Source organism: Ursus americanus, chromosome 10 (assembly GCF_024610735.1).
Source record: "Ursus americanus isolate L20-20 chromosome 10, mUrsAme1.1.p, whole genome shotgun sequence".
Classification (NCBI taxonomy): domain Eukaryota; kingdom Metazoa; phylum Chordata; class Mammalia; order Carnivora; family Ursidae; genus Ursus; species Ursus americanus.
Genome location: NC_142136.1, coordinates 56,140,272 through 56,159,268, shown reverse-complemented (window position 1 = coordinate 56,159,268; position 18,997 = coordinate 56,140,272). Strand labels below are relative to the sequence as shown.

Here is an 18,997-nt window from a genome sequence, read left to right as displayed (position 1 = left end):
CAGTCGTGCCACAGAATACTACTGGACAAAACAAAAAACCACAATGGGCTGACTTATGCCCCCCGCCCAACTCCTGAAAACTCATATGCTGAAGTCCTAACCCTAAGTACCCAAGAATGTGACTGTTTTTGAAGATACGGCCTTAAAGAGGCACAATAAATTAAAATGAGGACATTTGGTGAGCCCTAATCCAGACTGATTAGTGTCCTTATAAGAATAGGAAATTTGGACACAAAAAACACACCACGGATGTATGCACATAGGAAAAGCATTCCAGAACTCAAGGAGAAGGCAGCAATCTGCAAGCCCAACAGAGAAGTCCCAGAAGAAACAAAACTTGCTGACATCTCAACTTGGACTTCTAGTCTCCAGAAACATGACAAAATTTATTTCTGTTGTTTAAGCCACCCAGTCTGTAGTATTTTGTTATGGCAGCCCTATCACACTAATATATTGATATACAATTTCAAAGACTCTCCAGAGAATTACTCTGAGTGAAAAAAAAAAGCCAGTCCCAAAGGTTAAATACTGTATGATTCCACTTAGATAACATTTTTGAAATTACAAAATATGTCACATTATTATTGCGTAAAGATCTTATTAAATATCTATGTATAGCCAACCTGGTCTACTGGTACTGTCAACATAATATTTGGAAAGATGATTACAATCACTGGTCATCTTTGGAGGATCATACAGAACAAATGTGTTGGTTTCAAAACTAGTCAATAAAAGCAAAGCATAAAGCACTTATCCTTCCTTTCCTGAATGAACTATACTTTATTTTTTTAATAATATTTATTTTGTTATATTAGTCACTATACTTTAGAATAAGAACAGTTAATGAAGAAAACTTTCTCTTTACAGAATTAGAACTAATAATTGAAAGAGGAATGATAAAGTTATCAGATTACCATTTAGCAACCCCTATGGATCCAGTCAATGGTCATCAATAATCACTTACAACAAAAAAGAGACATAAGGTATATGCCTCCCAACGGGCATTCACAAAAATATCTCTGAAGTATTTCTTCCGGAAAATACCAAACCAGGATCTACCTAGAGGCCTGATCTACTTCCAGAAAGGACAGAGAATTAGACAAATATGTTAAACAATGAAGGAGATGCAATCTGCCAAATACACACTGTAGGAAATTCTACAGAATAAATCATTCTGTTTCTTCAAGAAATAAATTGTAAGAAAAGAAAGGGATGGGGGACAGAAATAGGTGAAACCTATAAATGGACTCTGGGAAACAAACTGAGGGCATCAGAGGGGAGGGGGTGGGGGAATGGGATAGGCTGGCGATGGGTATTAAGGAGGGCACGTATTGCATGGTGCACTGGGTGTTATACGCAAGTAATGAATCACGGAACTTTACATCAAAAACTAGGGATGTACTGTATGGTGACTAACATAATATAATAAAAAAATTTTATTAAAGAAAAGAGATTTAAGACAAGTCAACCAATTACAATATATGAACCTTATTTGAATCCTGATTAGAACATGTGAAAAAAATTTATGAAATAACTGAAAAATTTTGAACACTGGATATCTGATAATAAAAAATTGTCATTGGGCGTGCCTGGGTGGCTCAGTCAGTTAAGCCTCCGACTCTTGATTTCAGCTCAGGTCATGACCTCAGGGTCAGGAGATAGAGCCCAGCAGCAGGTTCTGCACTGAGTGTGGAGCCTGCTTAAGATTCTCTCTCTCCCTCTTTCTTTGCCCTCCCCAGCCATGAGCATGTGCACGCTCTCTCTCTCTCTCTCCCCCAATAAATAAATAAATAAATAAATAAATAAATAAATAAATAAATAAATAAATAAATAAATAAAATATTCTGTTTTTTAAGGTTATTAAAAGAAGAACCTTTTGGAAAGGAGAAGTTATTTGCAAAAGAAGGACTTCAACCCTGCATGAAGAACCCCGCATGAAGAGGCTTCATACGTCTGTAGTACTGTTTAACTTACATGGAATGCCTAGTGTTACTCCAATTCCAAACTATTCCGTTCAACTATCTTCCTAAACATAATGATCCATATCACAAAAACAAATGCCTCTATGAAGGGCAATCTATTTCAAAGCTCTTGAATATATATACACACACAAAACCCTAAGAGGTTGACATTTAGACATTATTTCTGCTTTACAGATAAGGAGAATTAATCAATTTACCTAAAATACTATAGCTAAAATGCACCTATTATAATCAAAAGTTTTCTGCCTCCAGGTCCATTCTACCATGAGTCATTTAGAATTCTGATCTTTCTCCATCTTAACAACTGATTCACTGTAAGTCACAACATGAACAGCACTCCTGGCCAATTTCTTAATGGAAAGTCCCTTATTTATACGCTATATGCAGTATGAAACAATCTAATCTAATGACAACAATTACATATTACACACTTATTAAACATTTGTACAAAAAGGAAAAAACATTTTTGTAGACAAAATACCACAAATCTTCCCTTAAAATTTAAAGAAAAAAATACCACATCAGAATCATTACACATGCATTTATAAATTCAACTATTTTCAAGGTTGCTTTGGCTATTTTGGGTCTTTTATGGTTCCATACAAATTTAAGGATTGTTTGTTCTAAGCTCTGTGGAAAACGCTGTTGGTATTTTAATAGGAATTGCATTAAATATGTAGATTGCTTTGGGTAGTAAAGACATTTTAACAATATTTGTTCTTCCAATCCATAAGAATGGAATGTCTTTCCATTTCTTGGGGTCATCTTCAATTTCATTCACCAGTGTTTTATAGTTTTCAGAATATAGGTCTTTCACCTCTTTGGTTAGGTTTATTGCCAGGTATTGTTTTTGGTGCAACTGTAAATGGAACCGATTCCTTCATTTCTCTTTATGCTGTTTCATTACTGGTATACAGAAATGCATCAGATTTCTGCATGTTGATTTTGTATCTTGAGATTTTACTGAACTCATGTATTAGTTCTAGCAGTTTTTTGGCAATCTTTCAGGTTTTCTATATAGAGTATCCTGTCATCTGCAAGTAGTGAAAGTTTTACTTCTTCCTTTCTGATTTGGATGCCTTTTATTTCTTTTTGTTGTCTGATAGCTGTGGAGGGACTGCCAGTACTATGTTAAATAACAGTGGTGCAAGTGTACATCCCTGTCTTGTTCCTGACTGCAGAGGAAAAGCTCTGTTTTTCCCCATTGAGGATGGTATTAGCTGTGGGTTTTTCTTATATGGCCTTGATTATGCTGAGGTTATGTTCCCTCTAACCCTACTTTGTTGAGAGTTTTTATCATGAATGGATATCGTACTTTGTAAAATTTTTTTTCCATCTATTGGAATGATCATATGGTTTTTATTCTGACTTAAGAAGCAAAGCTGGAGGCATCACAATTCCAGATTTCAAGTTATATTACCAAGGTGTAGTGATCAAAACAGTAAGGTACCAGAACAAAAAAAGACACAAAGGTCGATGGAACAGAAGAGAAAACCCAGAAATGAACCCAAAACTATATAGTCAGTTAATCTTCAACAAAGCAGGAAAGAATACCCAATGGGAAAAAAGTCTCTTCAACAAATGGTCTTGGGAAAACTGGGCCGCAACATGCCAAAGATGAAACTGGACCACTTTCTTATACCAAACACAAAAATCAATTCAAAATGGATTAGAGACCTAAATGTGAGACCTGAAATCATAAAAATCCTAGAAAAGAATGCAGACAATAACATCTTTGACACTGGCCATAGCAACTTCTTTCTAGATATGTCTCCTGAAGAAAGGGAAGCAAAAGCAAAAATAACTATCGGGACTTGATCAAAATAAAAATCTTCTGCACAGCAAAGGAAACAACAAAACTAAAACGCAACCTATGGAATGGGAGAAGTTATTTGCAAATGACATATCAGATAAAGGTTAGTATCAAAATATATGAAGAACTTATGAAACACCCCAAAAAATGAATAACCCAATTAAAAAATGGGCAGAAGACATGAACAGACATTTTTTCCAAAGAAGACATACAGATGGCCAACAGATACATGAAAGGATGCTCAACATCACTCACCATCAAGGAAATACACACTAAACATACAATGAGATATCACCTCACATCTGTCAGAATGGCTAAAATCAACAACACAAGAAATAACAGGCATTGGCAAGGATGTAGAGAAAGGGGAACCCTCTTGCACTGCTGATGGAAATGCCAACTGATGCAGCTACTCTGGAAAACAGTATGGAGGTTCCTCAAAAAGTTAAAAATAGAACTACCCTATGATCCAGTAATTGCACTACTATTTACCCAAGAATACAAAAATACTAATTCAAAGGAATACCCCATTGTTTACAGCAGCATTATCTATAATAGCCAAATTATGAAAATAGCCTGTGTCCACTGACGAGCAGATAAAGAAGACGTGGTATACAGACAACAGAATATTATTCAGTCATAAAAAAGAATGAAATCTTGCCATTTGCAGTGACATGACGGAGCTAGAGAGTACTATGCTAAGCAAAACAATTCAGTCAGAGAAAGACAAATACCATGTGATTTCACTCATTGTGGAATTTAAGAAACAAAACAAGCGATCATAGGAGAAAAAAAAGAGAGAGAGAGAAGCAAACCAAGAAACAGACTCTCAACTACAGAGAACAAACTGATGGTTACCAGAGGGGAGGTGGGTGGAGGATGGGTGAAATAGGTGATGGGGATGAAGGGGGCACTTGTGATGAGCACCAGGTGATGTACTGAATGTTGAATCACTATACTGTACACCTGAAACTAATATCACACTGCATGTTAACTAACTGGAATTTAAATAACTTTTAAAAATTCAAGTATTTGGGGCACCTGGGTGGCTCAGTCGTCAAGCATCTGCCTTTGGCTTAGGTCATGATCCCAGGGTCCTGGAATCGAGCCCCGCATCAGGCTCCCTGCTCAGCGGGAAGCCTGCTTCTCCCTCTCTAGCTGTCTCGCTCTGTCAAATAAATAAATAAAATCTTAGAAAAAAATTCAAGTATTTTAACTGATTCTTAAGTTCTCCTAAAAAATTATAGTAATATAAAATTTTCCAGGGTAGTTCTTAAGTCAAATTATTCTGGTTCCAGGATCTAATATAGGCATTCATTTACACTAATAAATGCTTTATGTGCATGAAGTTATTTAATCCACACTATTAACTCCAAGATCCAGAAATTATTGTTGGCCATTTTTACAAATAACAAAACTCAGGCTTGGAGATTTTAGGTAACTTGTTCAAGACCATGGAGCTAGTAAATGATAAAACTGAGACTTGTCAGTCTAGTCTGATGACCAATCCTTCCTCTTAACTCACCCTCTATTCCAATAAATATCATCTACTTTCAGTTGCCAAAAAAGAGTTCCCTTAGCTACTATATTTCTCTTTTTGTTTAAAAGAAGATAGCTAACTGTTATCTAGAATAGCTAGAATGGAATAGCTGCATCAGAAACGGGTTCATTTTGTCATAACATTCACTTCTCTGCACACATTCTGTCACATTCTCCCTTAGAAATGATTGTATATCAGAGATTAAATTCTCAGGCCAACTCTCAAAAACTTAACTATCACTTAAAGTAATATTTCGGTAGGAAGAAAAGGATAAAGAAAGGGGGGTAATCAGAAGGGGGAATGAAGCATGAGAGACTATGGACTCTGAGAAACAAACTGAGGGCTTCAGAGGGGAGGGTGGTGGGGGAATGGGATAGGCTGGTGATGGGTAGTAAGGAGGGCACGTATTGCATGGTGCACGGGGTGTTATACGCAACTAATTAATCATCGAACTTTACATCAAAAACCAGGGATGTACTGTATGGTGACTAACAATATAAGAAAAAAATATTATTATAAAAAAAATAAAAATAAACATCTGGTAATTGTAACAGGACAAACCACATCCTCCTCCGTCATACACCCCTGCAAAAAATAGGTACCCAATATCCCAAAGATAACATGAAAGTCCTTGTCTTCCTCCAGCACACAACCAAGAATGATTTCACATCCCCTAGTCCCATCATGAGCTCCACTACAAAATGAAATGTAAACTGTGCCAGTTCCCATGGAAGGATGAAGCCAGGATAAAAGCATAGGATAAGAAAGTAGAAATATTTATTCATACTTGTAGTCAAGTCTGAAGCCTAAAAGGGCCTCTACAATCAATGAAAACTATTACTGTTATAGTTCAGTACAAAAACAGTTTTGTGTGAACTAGCCCGGAAGCCTAACTACTATATCGTACTTACAAAGAGATTGGGAACATAACCCACTCATAAACTGGAAACTACAGATATTCACCAATACCCTCTATAATCTGCTACTCCTTCCCAATTTTCTGAAAACTAAAAGCATTTGTGAGCAAGAGGTGACTCCCTATAACTGCATAGGCACAGAAAAAGCTTTGTACATGAAGTACCCAAATCAGTGGAAGTATACATTTAATGCTTTGGAAAGATAACACCGAAGTCATTCATCCAAGATACTTCAGTATTCCGTCTTTTTTAGTAAGGAGTTCCAGATTATGTTCAGGTCTTTAAAATTGGACTCATTTTCTCTTTTTTATTACCAGAGGCTATGCAGTGAATGCTTGTGTCCCCCAGAATTCATACACTTAAAACCTAATGCCTAACGTAAAGGTATTAGGAGTTGTGGCCTTTAGGAAGTGATTAGGTCACGAGGGCTCCACCCCATGAATGGGACCAGTGTCCTTATAAAAGAGGCCTGAGAAAGCTCCCACTCTTTCTGACTTGTAAAACCAATGACAAGGTGCTGTCTATGAAGGAGGAGACAAGCCCTCACACAGACACAGAATCTGCCAGCACCATGATCTTGGACTTCCCGGCCTCCTGAACTGTAAGAAATAAACTTCTGTTGTTTACAAGCCACCCAGTCTGTGGTCTTTTGTTAAAATAGCCCAAATGGACTAAGACACCAGAATTTTTTAATGGTTTTAAACATTTTTGGGATGTACATTAACATATTTTGCTGTGTTAATCTGATCAGTAAAAACAGACAGACATGTACAATAATACAATGCTCATAAGAAAGTAAATTCATTAAAAATGTCTGTCTGGGAGTGCAATTTAACAATAATTACCAAAAGATTTATAAATGTTCATAGCTATTAATCTCAGTAATTCAACTTGTAAAAATGTATTCTAATAATCAGATTCATTCATTAATTTATTTAACAAACTATCAAGGACTTACCTTGCGCCAGGCATTATTCTTATGAATAAAGACGTTTATCACATCATTTTATAGTGCCAAAAAGTTGTGGGGGGGAAAAACGTCTAATAGTAAGAGTTATAGCAAATTAAAATACATCTAATGTATAAAATATTATAGTACCATTGGAAACTACATTATCAAATACCAAAAAAATATTTAATAACATAATAAAATACTCATGATATGTCAAGAAAAAAAATTTAAAACAAGATACAAAACTATTATATGAAACTATATATAATTACGTGTATGATCCCAAATCTGTGTTTTAAATGACCAAGCCAGGGAGCTTGATGAAGTTACTTAACCTCATTCTATTTCAGTATCTTCTAAAAAAATCAAGATTTTACATTTTACATGTAAAATGAAGATTTTTATTTCGTATCTCAATGGATTGTTGAATGAGTTATTTTTTAAATGCTTATAATATTCCCCCAGTACATATAAAGCACTAGTAATTATTTGCTGGTGTTATTATTAGTAGTAATACTACATATACACACATATACTTATGAAAAAAAATGAAAGAAACATCAAATGCTATCAAAGATTCTAAATTCTAACAAAACTAATTCTGAAACAATCAGGAATTTTGAACACTACATATTATAAGATATTAAAAATTATAAGGTATGGCTTTGTTTTTTAAAAAGTCTTTTGTATCAGAGTGAAGTATGTATGAATAAAATATGATAGCTAAAATTTGTGTTAAAATACTTTGGTGGGGTTTACATGTAGAGATTTTTAAAAATTCTTAATGTTATCAGATGTACATTATTTACCTCTGGGTAACAAAATTATTACTTGCTTTTCTTTATGTTTTTCTATTTTCCAAATTATCTCCAGTAATTCAAAAATCACTTTTTAAATGAGAAAATTTGGGGGGCACCTGGGTAGCTCAGTCAGTTGAGCTTGTTTTTTGGCTCGGTTCATGATCTCAAGGTCCTTAGATCGAGCCCTGCATTGGACTCTGTGCTCAGCAGAGAATCTGCTTAAGATTCTCTGTCTCCCTTGCCTTCTGCCCCTCCCTGTGCTCTCTTTCTCCCTCTAAAATAAATAAATAAAATCTTCTTAAAAAAAAATAAAAAATGAGAATTTTTTTTTCAAAAATGTTAAGGAAATCCTTACCAATACTCCATCCACAGATGAAACTTTCTCCCAAGTTAACCAAGCTCTTTCTCTGACATGATCTGGTATCTTTAATTTCTGACATAATGCAGTAAAATCAGGTTCTTCGGTTTCTTCAAACACAAGCCTACCAGATAAAAAGAGACATATAATAGGGATATACTTACAAATTAAACTAATTAAGTAAACATTTGTTTCAATGGTTTGCATATAACAGCACTGTTCTGAAAAAAAGCATCACTAAATACTTTAAAATCTTATTTATCTTTTTAAAAAATTACAGGTAGAATTTAAACATGTTCATCTTTTTCATGGGCTTTCCAACACAATTACAACATAGTGAAAGATGTTTGCTGGCCTGGTGAATCACATACAGTTCAGAACAGCAAAATCGCTTCGTAAAATTAAGTAAGTATGATAGCTAAAGCTGTATGGGAAAATTGGGACGACAGTAACAGCAAAAAGGAGAAAGCCCATATATAATATCACAGAATCAACTTAGTTTCAGCAACTTTGCTAAAATGCAGTTTACACTTATCAAGGTCTCACATAATCTCTCTACTTACTAGCATTTCTTACATGATTAACTTAACATAAACTACTGCTACGCTTATTTCAGCCTTTTCTCTTCAATCCTCCTTAGCCAAGATAGGTAGTCAATAATTTCTTGTTGGCTAGTACCTTTTCATTCATTTAATGTCTATTTCACACCTAATAATAATAATATGAGGAATACTTAATAATTTTTGAGTATTTACTCTGACCTTTGTCTGTACAAAGTACCTTAGATGCATAGTTTCAGCGGAATCCACACATCAGCCTATTAGATACGTACTCTTATTACCCCTGTTTTAACAGATAAATACCAAATCAGAGAAGTGAAAGTACTCACTCGAGGTCATGGACAGTAAGTGGGAAACCCAACAGTTTAACTCCGTAATCCATGCCCTTGACCACTATTCCAGACTAACAACCCTCCTTCAAAACATAATTAACTTTTGATTATATCAACAATGAAGGTGAAGTCCTGTTCTTAGTGAAGGTTTTCCTTCCGACTTCACCACTTAGGCCATATGTAATGCAACAGAGAAAAGATCTCAGCTGTCAAGGTAGAAACAGACTCTGTCACTTAAAGTGCAGGTGGAGTGAGCCCTGAATCCATCCCTAAGCAAGTTGCTACGCTTTGGATTGCCAGGCACTAGTTTTTACCCTTGCTAAGCAGCTAATCTACAGAGTTCAAATGCCCATACTAGTGAAACCTTTTGTGGGTATAGATAATCAAGAGTAGAGTGTATCCTGTATGGTTTTGACTTACAGGAGAATTTTTGATAGTTTCACAGTTCCATCATTTAAAAGTATATAACATAATGTTGGGGTGGGGAAGGAAGGCATTCTTTTCCTAGGTGATAGCCATAATTTCAGTATTTCTGGTTACCCTATAAGAATTGGATAACATGGAATTCTTTAGCGTAGATTTACTTCATTTTCCAAATGAAAACTTTCAAGTATTGGATACGTCAAAGATTAATCAGAAATGAAATTTGTCTTCTCTCACAACATTATAGACTTTTTTTTAAAATTAGTGAGTGTGATTTTTAGCTGACGCATAAGACAATCCATTTAAACATATATATTTTTAATAGCCTTTCATAGGCCATGCCAAAAGCTCATCCCAATTTTTTATAATTTGTCTGAACTCTGTTAGTGTCTGGCAAGTTGAAAGAATAAGAACTGGTAATGGGCTAGAACAGGGGAGGAAGTGGTGAGGGACAGAAAGGAATCCCATTTCCCACACAATGGATATGAAGTCTCAAAGTAGAACCAGTACTGACAATAATAATGGCAATCATACTCTTTCAATCTTAGCTTCTTAGCCATAAGTATCACAATCAAGAAAAATAGGATGTTGCAATGGAATAAATACCCCCTGTCATGTTCTACTGCATTATCATGGACTCTCCTAAATTTAAATACCACTTGGGGAAAAAAAAAAGTTTCATGTGAGCACAAGAACATCACTAATTTTGTACCCAAACCAAACAAAATGAGAGGACACAAGGTTGTTTCCTGGCTCAAAGGCAAAATGAAAGAAATAACGAAAAAAGCTGAAGATTAATAATATACAAGAGTTTCATGCAACGGGAATAAAAGAAAAAATTGAGAAACTTTTAAGCACTTAGACTAAACGTCTTACAAAACTTTTTCCCATACACCGATTCCTCTCAAGAATTATGTTCCTCCAGTAACTAGATGGCTCTGAATTCCCAAAGCACTGTTATAAGGGAGCGCCACAAAACACCTCAGCCGAGTACCCTGGGGGCGGCTGACACGCAGGACCCTGCCCTTCACGTCCCACGGCTTTCCTGGCTGGCCTCTCCCAGGACTGGGCTTCAGATGCAGAGCACGCCCAGAGGAAAACACTTTCAGCTGTTGCAGCGCAGAACAAAACAGAAAGTCAAACGACCACCGCAATATTACAAATCTCAACAGGAGACAAACTCTCCACCAGACACTAGTCCGTCATTTTTCTTTTTTTTTTTTTTTTGCCTTTGATGGGGCCTCGAGATCACCCGCCGCCTGCAAGCCTTTCCGCCTAAAGGAGGAAAGGCGGCACCTGTCACTTTGCTCAGGGACCCGAGCCCCACCCGCCCGACACCTGTCAAGCTAGAGCCGAGACCCTTCCCGGCTTCCCTCCTCTCGCTCCCGAACCCAGACCCCTGTCACCCTCCTTCAGGCGCTCCGCGGTGGTGGGGGACACGGGAGGACCCTCCTCCCGCCCGGTCGCGGCCGCCGGCTGAGACGCGCCCCCGCCTAGACGCCGGGGTGCCCGCCCCGACGCACTCTCGGGACGCCCTTCTCTCGTGGCGGCCGCCGCGATTCTGCCCGCTCACCTGGGCAGAGGCAGGTCGTCGGGGCCACTGTCCTGCTCGGGGTCCTCCTCAGGAGCGGGGGGCGGCGGCGGCGGCGGGGGTTCGGCGGCGGCTGCTGCGGCGGCAGCGGCGGCAGCGGCGGCGGCGGCTGCTGCTCTCCGGGGGGTTTTGGGCGGCATGACTGCCCCGAGGGCAGGAGCCAGTGAGTGGTGGCCAAGGGCCGGGGAAGGAGGACGCGCGCACGTCGGGGTACGCCCCGTCCTCTCCCGACTCCCGTTACAAAAATAATTTGAACGTCCCCTGAGAAAAACCGGACGAGCCCTCCCCCGCCCGGCAACCGAGCGCCGCGTCCAACCGCGGGAAAACGTCACTTCCGCCCGCGGCGTCACGTCCGCGAGGCTCCCGGGCCCGCCGGCGTCCGGAGGGAACCGGGGCGCCTAGCGGTGCGCTGGGCGGGGGCGCGAGGTCGGGCGGGCTGGGCGTGGACCCCCGGCCTGGGCCAAGACACCCTCCCTGAGGCAGCGGCCGCCGCCCGGACGTGTCTCTACTCGAAACTCTCCTTTTCAGGCCTGGGTGCGGGTAACGGGGCACCGCACGATCTGGCGGGTGAGATGGGGCCCCATTTTTATCTGTGGGCTGATCTGGGGCTACAGCTCAGGCCCCGCCGGGAATATCAAGCGTGTGCACCCTGGGCGGGCACGCCCCTCTCCCTCCGTGGGCGGCGCCCTCTGTCTCTACCACGTTCCTCCCGCCCAATCCGTTAGGCAGAATCGGCCAAAACAAAAACAAACGTTTGTAGAACACCTATAGAAAGTGAATTTTGACGATCCCAGGCAGATACAAGGTGTAGAATAATTACTGGCCTTTTAGGGTCATTGTTTACAGAAGGGGCATGGGGGAGTGGGTAAAGAACAAGTAATAGTGTGATAAATGTTTTAATAGCGGTGTAAAAACGGGAGGCACCATCGAAATGCCTAAGGGACACCTTCAGAGAAGCAGTGGCAGCTGAATAGAAGTTTGCCAGGCACACCTAACATGTAAGGAGGGCTTACTGTGTACCAGGGATTTTGCTGGCCATTTTAACTATCTTAATCCTGCGTCCTGGAATTGAGCCCTCCCCCCACCTAGTGCTCACTGCTCAGCGGGAAGCCTGCTTCTCCCTTTGCCTGCAGCTCCCCTTGCTTGTGCGCGGGCTCTCTTTCTGTCAAATGAATAAATAAAAACTTTAATAAAAAAAAAATGCACCAAGAAAAGAGGAGCCTGCGCAAAGGCACAAAGACCTCAGAGAAGAGCTTGCTGGAAGAGCTTACACCATCTAACGTTGGTTTAGAAGCTGTGTCTCTTCTCTCATGATATTTACTATAATAATAGATTGTCTTGTATGAATACATGTTTTTCTCTCTTTGGCAGACCTGGTGTATTGACCGGTCAGAACTTCCCAACTGAGAAACTGTGAATAAAGTATAGCTGTGTTCTGATGTGAACCCCCTCATCCTTGGAATAGCTGACCAGGGTTGAGGCACCCGGAGCCTTAAGTCAAGTCAGGGCTGCAAACCTCTTGGGTTTATCTTAGCCAGTTGTACAATGGATTACCGTTTTCTGTATATAGCACAATATATATGTCAGGATGTGAAAAGGGTTGGCAGTCATTGGCCTACTCAACAGCCAGTCTTGCCTAAGTTCAGAAACCATCTCTTGGGAGCCAAAAGTTCGTCAAGAAGTAGGGCCCAGGGGCGCCTGGGTGGCACAGCGGTTAAGCGTCTGCCTTTGGCTCAGGGCGTGATCCCGGCGTTGTGGGATCGAGCCCCACATCAGGCTCCTCTGCTATGAGCCTGCTTCTTCCTCTCCCACTCCCCCTGCTTGTGTTCCCTCTCTCACTGGCTGTCTCTACCTCTGTCGAATAAATAAATAAAATCTTTAAAAAAAAAAAAAAAAGAAGAAGAAGAAGAAGTAGGGCCCAAACCCATCCCCAGCTACAGAGAATGAATAGCATCAGAGTGGTAATCCTATTCACCTTGCCAGGGATTAGCGTAGGCACGACCCTCAGGATGCAGTTTTAGTCTTTGCAAGATCAAAGATTGTCTGCTGGCAGCCTGATAAAATGAGATGCAGAAATGACACAGTTCTTCTACCTTTAACTATTATCATGAGAATGTTGACACTTAATTGCTGCAGCCATTGTGACTTAAGGCAAGCTGACCTGAGGATAAGGCAGAAATGTTAATGATGTTACAGTAAGTAATATCAAAAACATCTGCATCCTCCATGACAAATGAGTCTCTGATTTACCAACCCTGAAGCTGACCTCAACGAGCTGGAGTTTTCAGTTGTTTACAGCAGAAATCATTATGACTGATAATACTTGTCCTGTGAGCCCTTTCAGGGTAGAGACCAAATCTTCTGCGTCTCTGTAGCCTTTTAGCAGCCAGCAGTGTTAGGCACACAGTAAATGTTTGTTTGCTAAAAGTAGAGAGGCAAGGAGAGCAGAGGAGAGTTCCAGGAACTGAAGTAAACTCTCTATGTAGATATGACTTTCTTTATTTAAACCCAGTTTATCAACCTCTGGATTTAGCACAATTGTGATAAATCAAAGAGAGATTTCTCAATTTACAGAAGGATGTGTGTCTTTACCATGGGTTAATTTAACTATGTTTCTCTACTACATTTAAAATCCGTGGGGCGCCTGGGTGGCACAGCGGTTAAGCGTCTGCCTTCGGCTCAGGGCGTGATCCCGGCGTTCTGGGATCGAGCCCCACATCAGGTTCTTTCACTATGAGCCTGCTTCTTCCTCTCCCACTCCCCCTGCTTGTGTTCCCTCTCTCGCTGGCTGTCTCTAACTCTGTCGAATAAATAAAAATAAAATCTTTAAAAAAAATAAAATAAAATAAATAAAATCCTTACACACAACTCCAGAACAATTGCTTTGATCAAAAGTTTTATATCCCCCATATGGCTTTCTGTTGTACCAAAGAAATATTAGAAATTCTGCAGTTACTTAAAAGATGTTTTTCCTGATCTTCCTCCAGCAGTGAAATCTTTCAAAGGTTACCTATGTCCTACTTGTTCACATTCAATGACTTCTTTCTTTTTTTTTTTTTTAAGATTTTATTCATTTAATGAGCCGAAGGCAGATGCTTAACGACTGAGCCACCCAGGCGCCCCTCGATGACTTCTTTCTGATCTTCACTCTACTTGACCTTTCTTACAGTTAGCACAGTTAACCACTTCCTCTTTCTTAAAACTTCCCTAGTCTTCCACAAATCCATGGTCTCCCTTTTCTTCCTCCTCCTCCCTTCTGTTCCTTTGTGTACTCCTCACTGGTTCTTCCCCGTCTTCAATGCAGTTTCCCTTAGAGCAGCATGACTCAAAGTGTGTTCCTTGGACCACTGCCAGTTTGATTATATCTCATCCACAAGGAAATAAGCACAGAAATTAAGAGTAAGTGCTTAGCAGCACTTACAGCGATTTAATATTTCAACTGTATCCAGGCACATGATCTTTGAACACCTCTCATTAAGCAGAATATGGAACAGTTCAGGTGTTTTGCAGCTTGTGTGGTTGCAGGTGGCATGACTCTGTCCTTGCCCTGTGCAGCAGGACCACATTATGAGGAATGAAATGTTAAGGTTAGTTCCTTAACTGTTACCCAAAAGTGAATACAAATCTGTGAAAATGTAAATATTTGTTTACTTTTCTAACTTGTTATATTTGCAGCCATTTTAATTTTTAATCAAGCCTGGTTTTTGAAATTCATAGCTACATTAGGGAAGTAAAATTTGTGTCATTTGTTTTTAACCCTGAATTATAGATGGTGGAAAAAGCCTTACTGTCCTGTTTTGTCAAGAAAAGACACATGTCAGTAGTATGTTAATAGTAGTAAACCAAACAATGACCAGAGTAGTGATTCTAAAGGATTAAAGATCCAAGTGTTTTTACTAATTTTACTAATTTAGTAAAAGCATCTAAAGTATCAGAAGTATCATCCCCCTTCTAGTGAGTGCATAGCCAAAACTCATAGTAAAATACTAAAACCATAACTGACTAATGCAGCAATAAGGCCATCAAAATTCAGTGGCATTCTTCATATATAAAATATAAAGAAACTAATTATGACTTGGATAAAACATTTAGAATTTTTATTTTCCATGAAAATAATCTCCACACATGAATTCATGGATCCAGAATCCATTTATTTAATTGAAGGATACTTTAAATGTAATTATAACTTAAAAGGACAAATTTTTGGAACCGATAAGGCATTGATACTATTACTGATAAGGAAGATGTTTTTGAAACTAAAGCATTATTTGCTCCATTTTGGATAAAAATTAAAAGTGAATGTCCTGAGCTTGCTGAAATTGTTTTAAAATGACTTCCATTCCCTTAAACATATTTTTGAGAGACTAATTTCTCTACTATGAGCATTACTGAGTAAAACATAGAAACAGTTTAGATACACAGTATCTCCTGCTAGAGGCATTGTCAGCAATCCAACCTAGCTTAGATAATTTAACAGGCAAGAAACACATTCATTTGTCATGTTAAAATCTGTAACTACTGATAAATTTAAAATATTAAATATAGCATTTAATATGGGAAATTGCTCCTTCACTACCAACTTTTTGTTTAGTTGTTATGACTATGGAATGATAAAAAAAACTAACCATGTATTAGCAACTCTTTGTATTAATCTCCTATATGCACACTTTCAGCGAACAAAGTAGTTCTTGTAATTTCTTCTTTGTTCTATGTTTTTTGAAATGTAATTTTGTATCTGTTTAAAATACTAAAAAATGTGAGTTTGTAATTGGTGTCCCTTTTTTTTTCATTTCATTTTCCAAGTATTTTAAAGGTTTTATTTTCCAGAAGTGTCAGTTCATGAAATTAAAAAAGAAAGGAAAGGTCCTTCACAGACAGTGTGAGATAATTCTGGCCTGAAAGATCATCACCTCTCCTCACCTTTTGCTCTATTTCATTTCCATTATTTAAGTCACTTCCATATGTGTATGCTCTTCGATTCTTTCAGATTCAAGAAACCGAGATCCATTTTGTTTACCTTAATTATTCAGGATTATTAATTAGTTGGGGGGGGAGTGAAAGAGACAAAAAACTACAAAAGAGTCTCTCCTGCTATACTCCTGTACCTTGCCATCCATCCAATAACTGGCTCCCATCCTTCTTGCCTCTGTGAATGTTTTTAGTCTTCATCTCTTTATAATTTTCTCCTGGCTCAATGACTCCCTCTCCATGTCACTAATTCACATTTCTCAGGAGAGAGAATATGATTTGTTCCCCTAGTAAACTGTAATTTACATTACCAGGACCAGATACCATAATTTGCAGGATCCAGTGCAAAATGAAAATGCAAGGCCCCTTTTTCACAAATTATTGAGATTTTCAAGATAGTGAGTGTGGAACATTAAACCAAGCACAATGCCTTTCTAAATGGAGTCTTATAGAACTGCATTGCTCACCTGCCCATAAAGCCAGCCATGTCCATGAGAATACATCTATATCTGTTCTGCTAACTAGGGTGTCCCCATGCCTAGCATGTGCCCATGACATGGAACAATCAGTTGGGCTTGATACCAAGTGGTACCAGTTTGGTACTATATCATTGTATTAGTTTCCCTTCCTTCCCTGCCCACACCCCTTTGCCTTCACTCCTATTTCTCTCAAATTGCACTCAGTCTCTATTTTCTAGAGAACCCAAGCTAAAAGACTTGGATCCGAAGCGTCTTGAAGACATTCAGGATGGGATATCAAGAGTTGGCTTCATCACTGGTCTTACAGCAATAAAGACCAAAGCATGGTATGTGGGTAGTAAGCGGGGCCACGCAGTCGTACCATAATTACTAAGGCTTCCCACCTGTGGCCAGTCAGGATGCAGTGCACCCAGAAGGTGGAGCATTGGAATGTGTAGAGGCCATGATGCTTGAGCAGCATGGGGGTAATAATTGTATTGGGATGGATTCTGTTGCTGGAATTGTATAATTTGTAAAGGAAAATGATACCTCAGGGCAGTCAACGGTCACCTTAAGGCACACTGAGAAGGGCAGAAGGCTTCCATTGGTGGTTTTTTTTAAAAGATTGTTATTTTGACATAAATTATTTTTGCTTTTGTCTTTCTTGCCTAGGGAGACATATCCAGAAAAATGTTGCTAAGGCCAATAGCCAAGAGATGACTACCTATGATTTCATCTAGGAGTTCAATGGTTTCAGGTCTTACATTTAAGTTTTACTGCATTTTGAGTTTATTTTTGAGTATGGTTTTAAAAAGTGGTTCAGTTCAACCATTTTTTTGGAAGTAGATTTCCAGTTTTACCAGCATCATTTATTGAAGAGACTGTCTTTTTCCCATTGTATATTCTTGCCTCCTTTGTTGTAGATTAACTGACCATATAAGTTGTAGATTAACTGGCCATTAATGACCACAGAGAATTGACCGTATAAGCTTTATTATTGGCCTTTCTGTTCTGTTCCACTGATCTATTTTTGTGCCAGTACCAAACTGTTTTCATTACTATAGCTTGTAGTATAGCTTGAAATCTGAAATTGTGATACCTCCAGCTTTGTTCTTCTTTCTCAAGATTGCTTTGGCTATTTGGAGTCTTTTCTGGGTATATACACAGTTTAGGATTATTTGTTTTAGCTCTGTGAAAAACACTATTGGTATTTTGATAGAGATTGCATTGAATCTGTAGACTGCTTTGGATAGCATGGACATTTCAACAATATTAATTCTTCCCATCCATGAGCGTAGAGGATCTTTCCATTTGTTTGTGTGGTCTTCAATGTCTTTCATCAGTATTTCAGATACAGGACTTTCACCTCTTTGGTTAAGTTTATTCATAGGTATTCTATTCTTTTTGATGCAATTGTAAATGGGATTGTTTTGTTAATTTCTCTTTCTGCTAGTTCATTATTAGTGTATAGAAACAACAGATTTCTGTATATTAATTTTGTATCCCACAACTTTACTGAATTCATTTATCAGTTCTAATAGTTTTTTGGTGGGGTCTTTAGGGCTTTCTATGTACAGTATAGAAAATCCTAAAACCTTTTTCTTTGGGAATCTAAAACACAAAACAAACAAAAAAACCAGAAATAGACTCATAAATATAGAGGACAAACTAGTTATTGCCCAAAGGGAGAGAAGTGGGGTGATGGCAACATAGGTGAAGGGGATTAAGAGATACAAACTTCCCAGTTATGAAATAGATAAGTCAGGGATGAAAAGTACAGCAGAGGGAATATAGTCAATATTGTTGTAATAATGTTGAATGGTGACAGATGGTAACTACATTTATAGTGGGCATTGCATAATGTATACAATTGTTGAATCACTATGCTGAACACTTGAAACTAATGTAACATTGTGTCAATTGTACTTCAATAAAAAAAATAAAATAAGTAAAAGACTGATTTCCTGTAGCTTAAAGCAATCTACACCAAAAATCAGGCCCAGAATCTGACTGTAAAAGCAGCAGAGCTGAAAAAGCAATGAAATGCATAGTTTTGTCAAGGTCTCCTTTGTCCACATCTGGTCCCTGAAGGAGAAAAGTGACCTAAGACCCAGAATGGGATATTTCAGTGGATAAGTCCTAGAATGTTGAATCTCCTAGTTCTCCCCTGAACCTGTGGGGTACTAGAAAAGATTTAGCAACCAGCTCTCAGGGGAGGGAGTGGCAGGCAAGGACCATGATTCATAGCATTAGCCAATTTCTATTGAATGAACACTCCCACCTTAGTCAATTTCAAGCTACCG

The 18,997-nt window shown here is 38.7% G+C and overlaps 1 protein-coding gene and 1 long non-coding RNA gene across 2 annotated transcripts in view; one reads left to right on the top strand and one right to left on the bottom strand.

Moving 5' to 3' along the window:
* The window catches only part of RB1 (RB transcriptional corepressor 1), a 151,875-nt gene extending 140,404 nt beyond the window's left edge, over nt 1–11,471 (bottom strand). Inside the window, exons 1-2 of the mRNA XM_045796812.2 lie at nt 11,251–11,471; nt 8,360–8,486 (exon numbers count right to left, since the gene is read on the bottom strand). Of these exons, the coding sequence (XP_045652768.1) occupies nt 8,360–8,486; nt 11,251–11,408 (285 nt within the window). The 5' untranslated portion in view covers nt 11,409–11,471. The remainder of the gene's footprint in view (nt 1–8,359; nt 8,487–11,250) is intronic.
* Nucleotides 11,472–11,539: 68 nt separating this feature from the next.
* Nucleotides 11,540–18,614, top strand: LOC123791846 (uncharacterized). Its single transcript, XR_006779515.2, has 3 exons — nt 11,540–11,835; nt 16,934–17,041; nt 17,367–18,614. It is a non-coding gene; the product is annotated as an uncharacterized LOC123791846 (long non-coding RNA).
* Nucleotides 18,615–18,997: the final 383 nt, after the last annotated feature.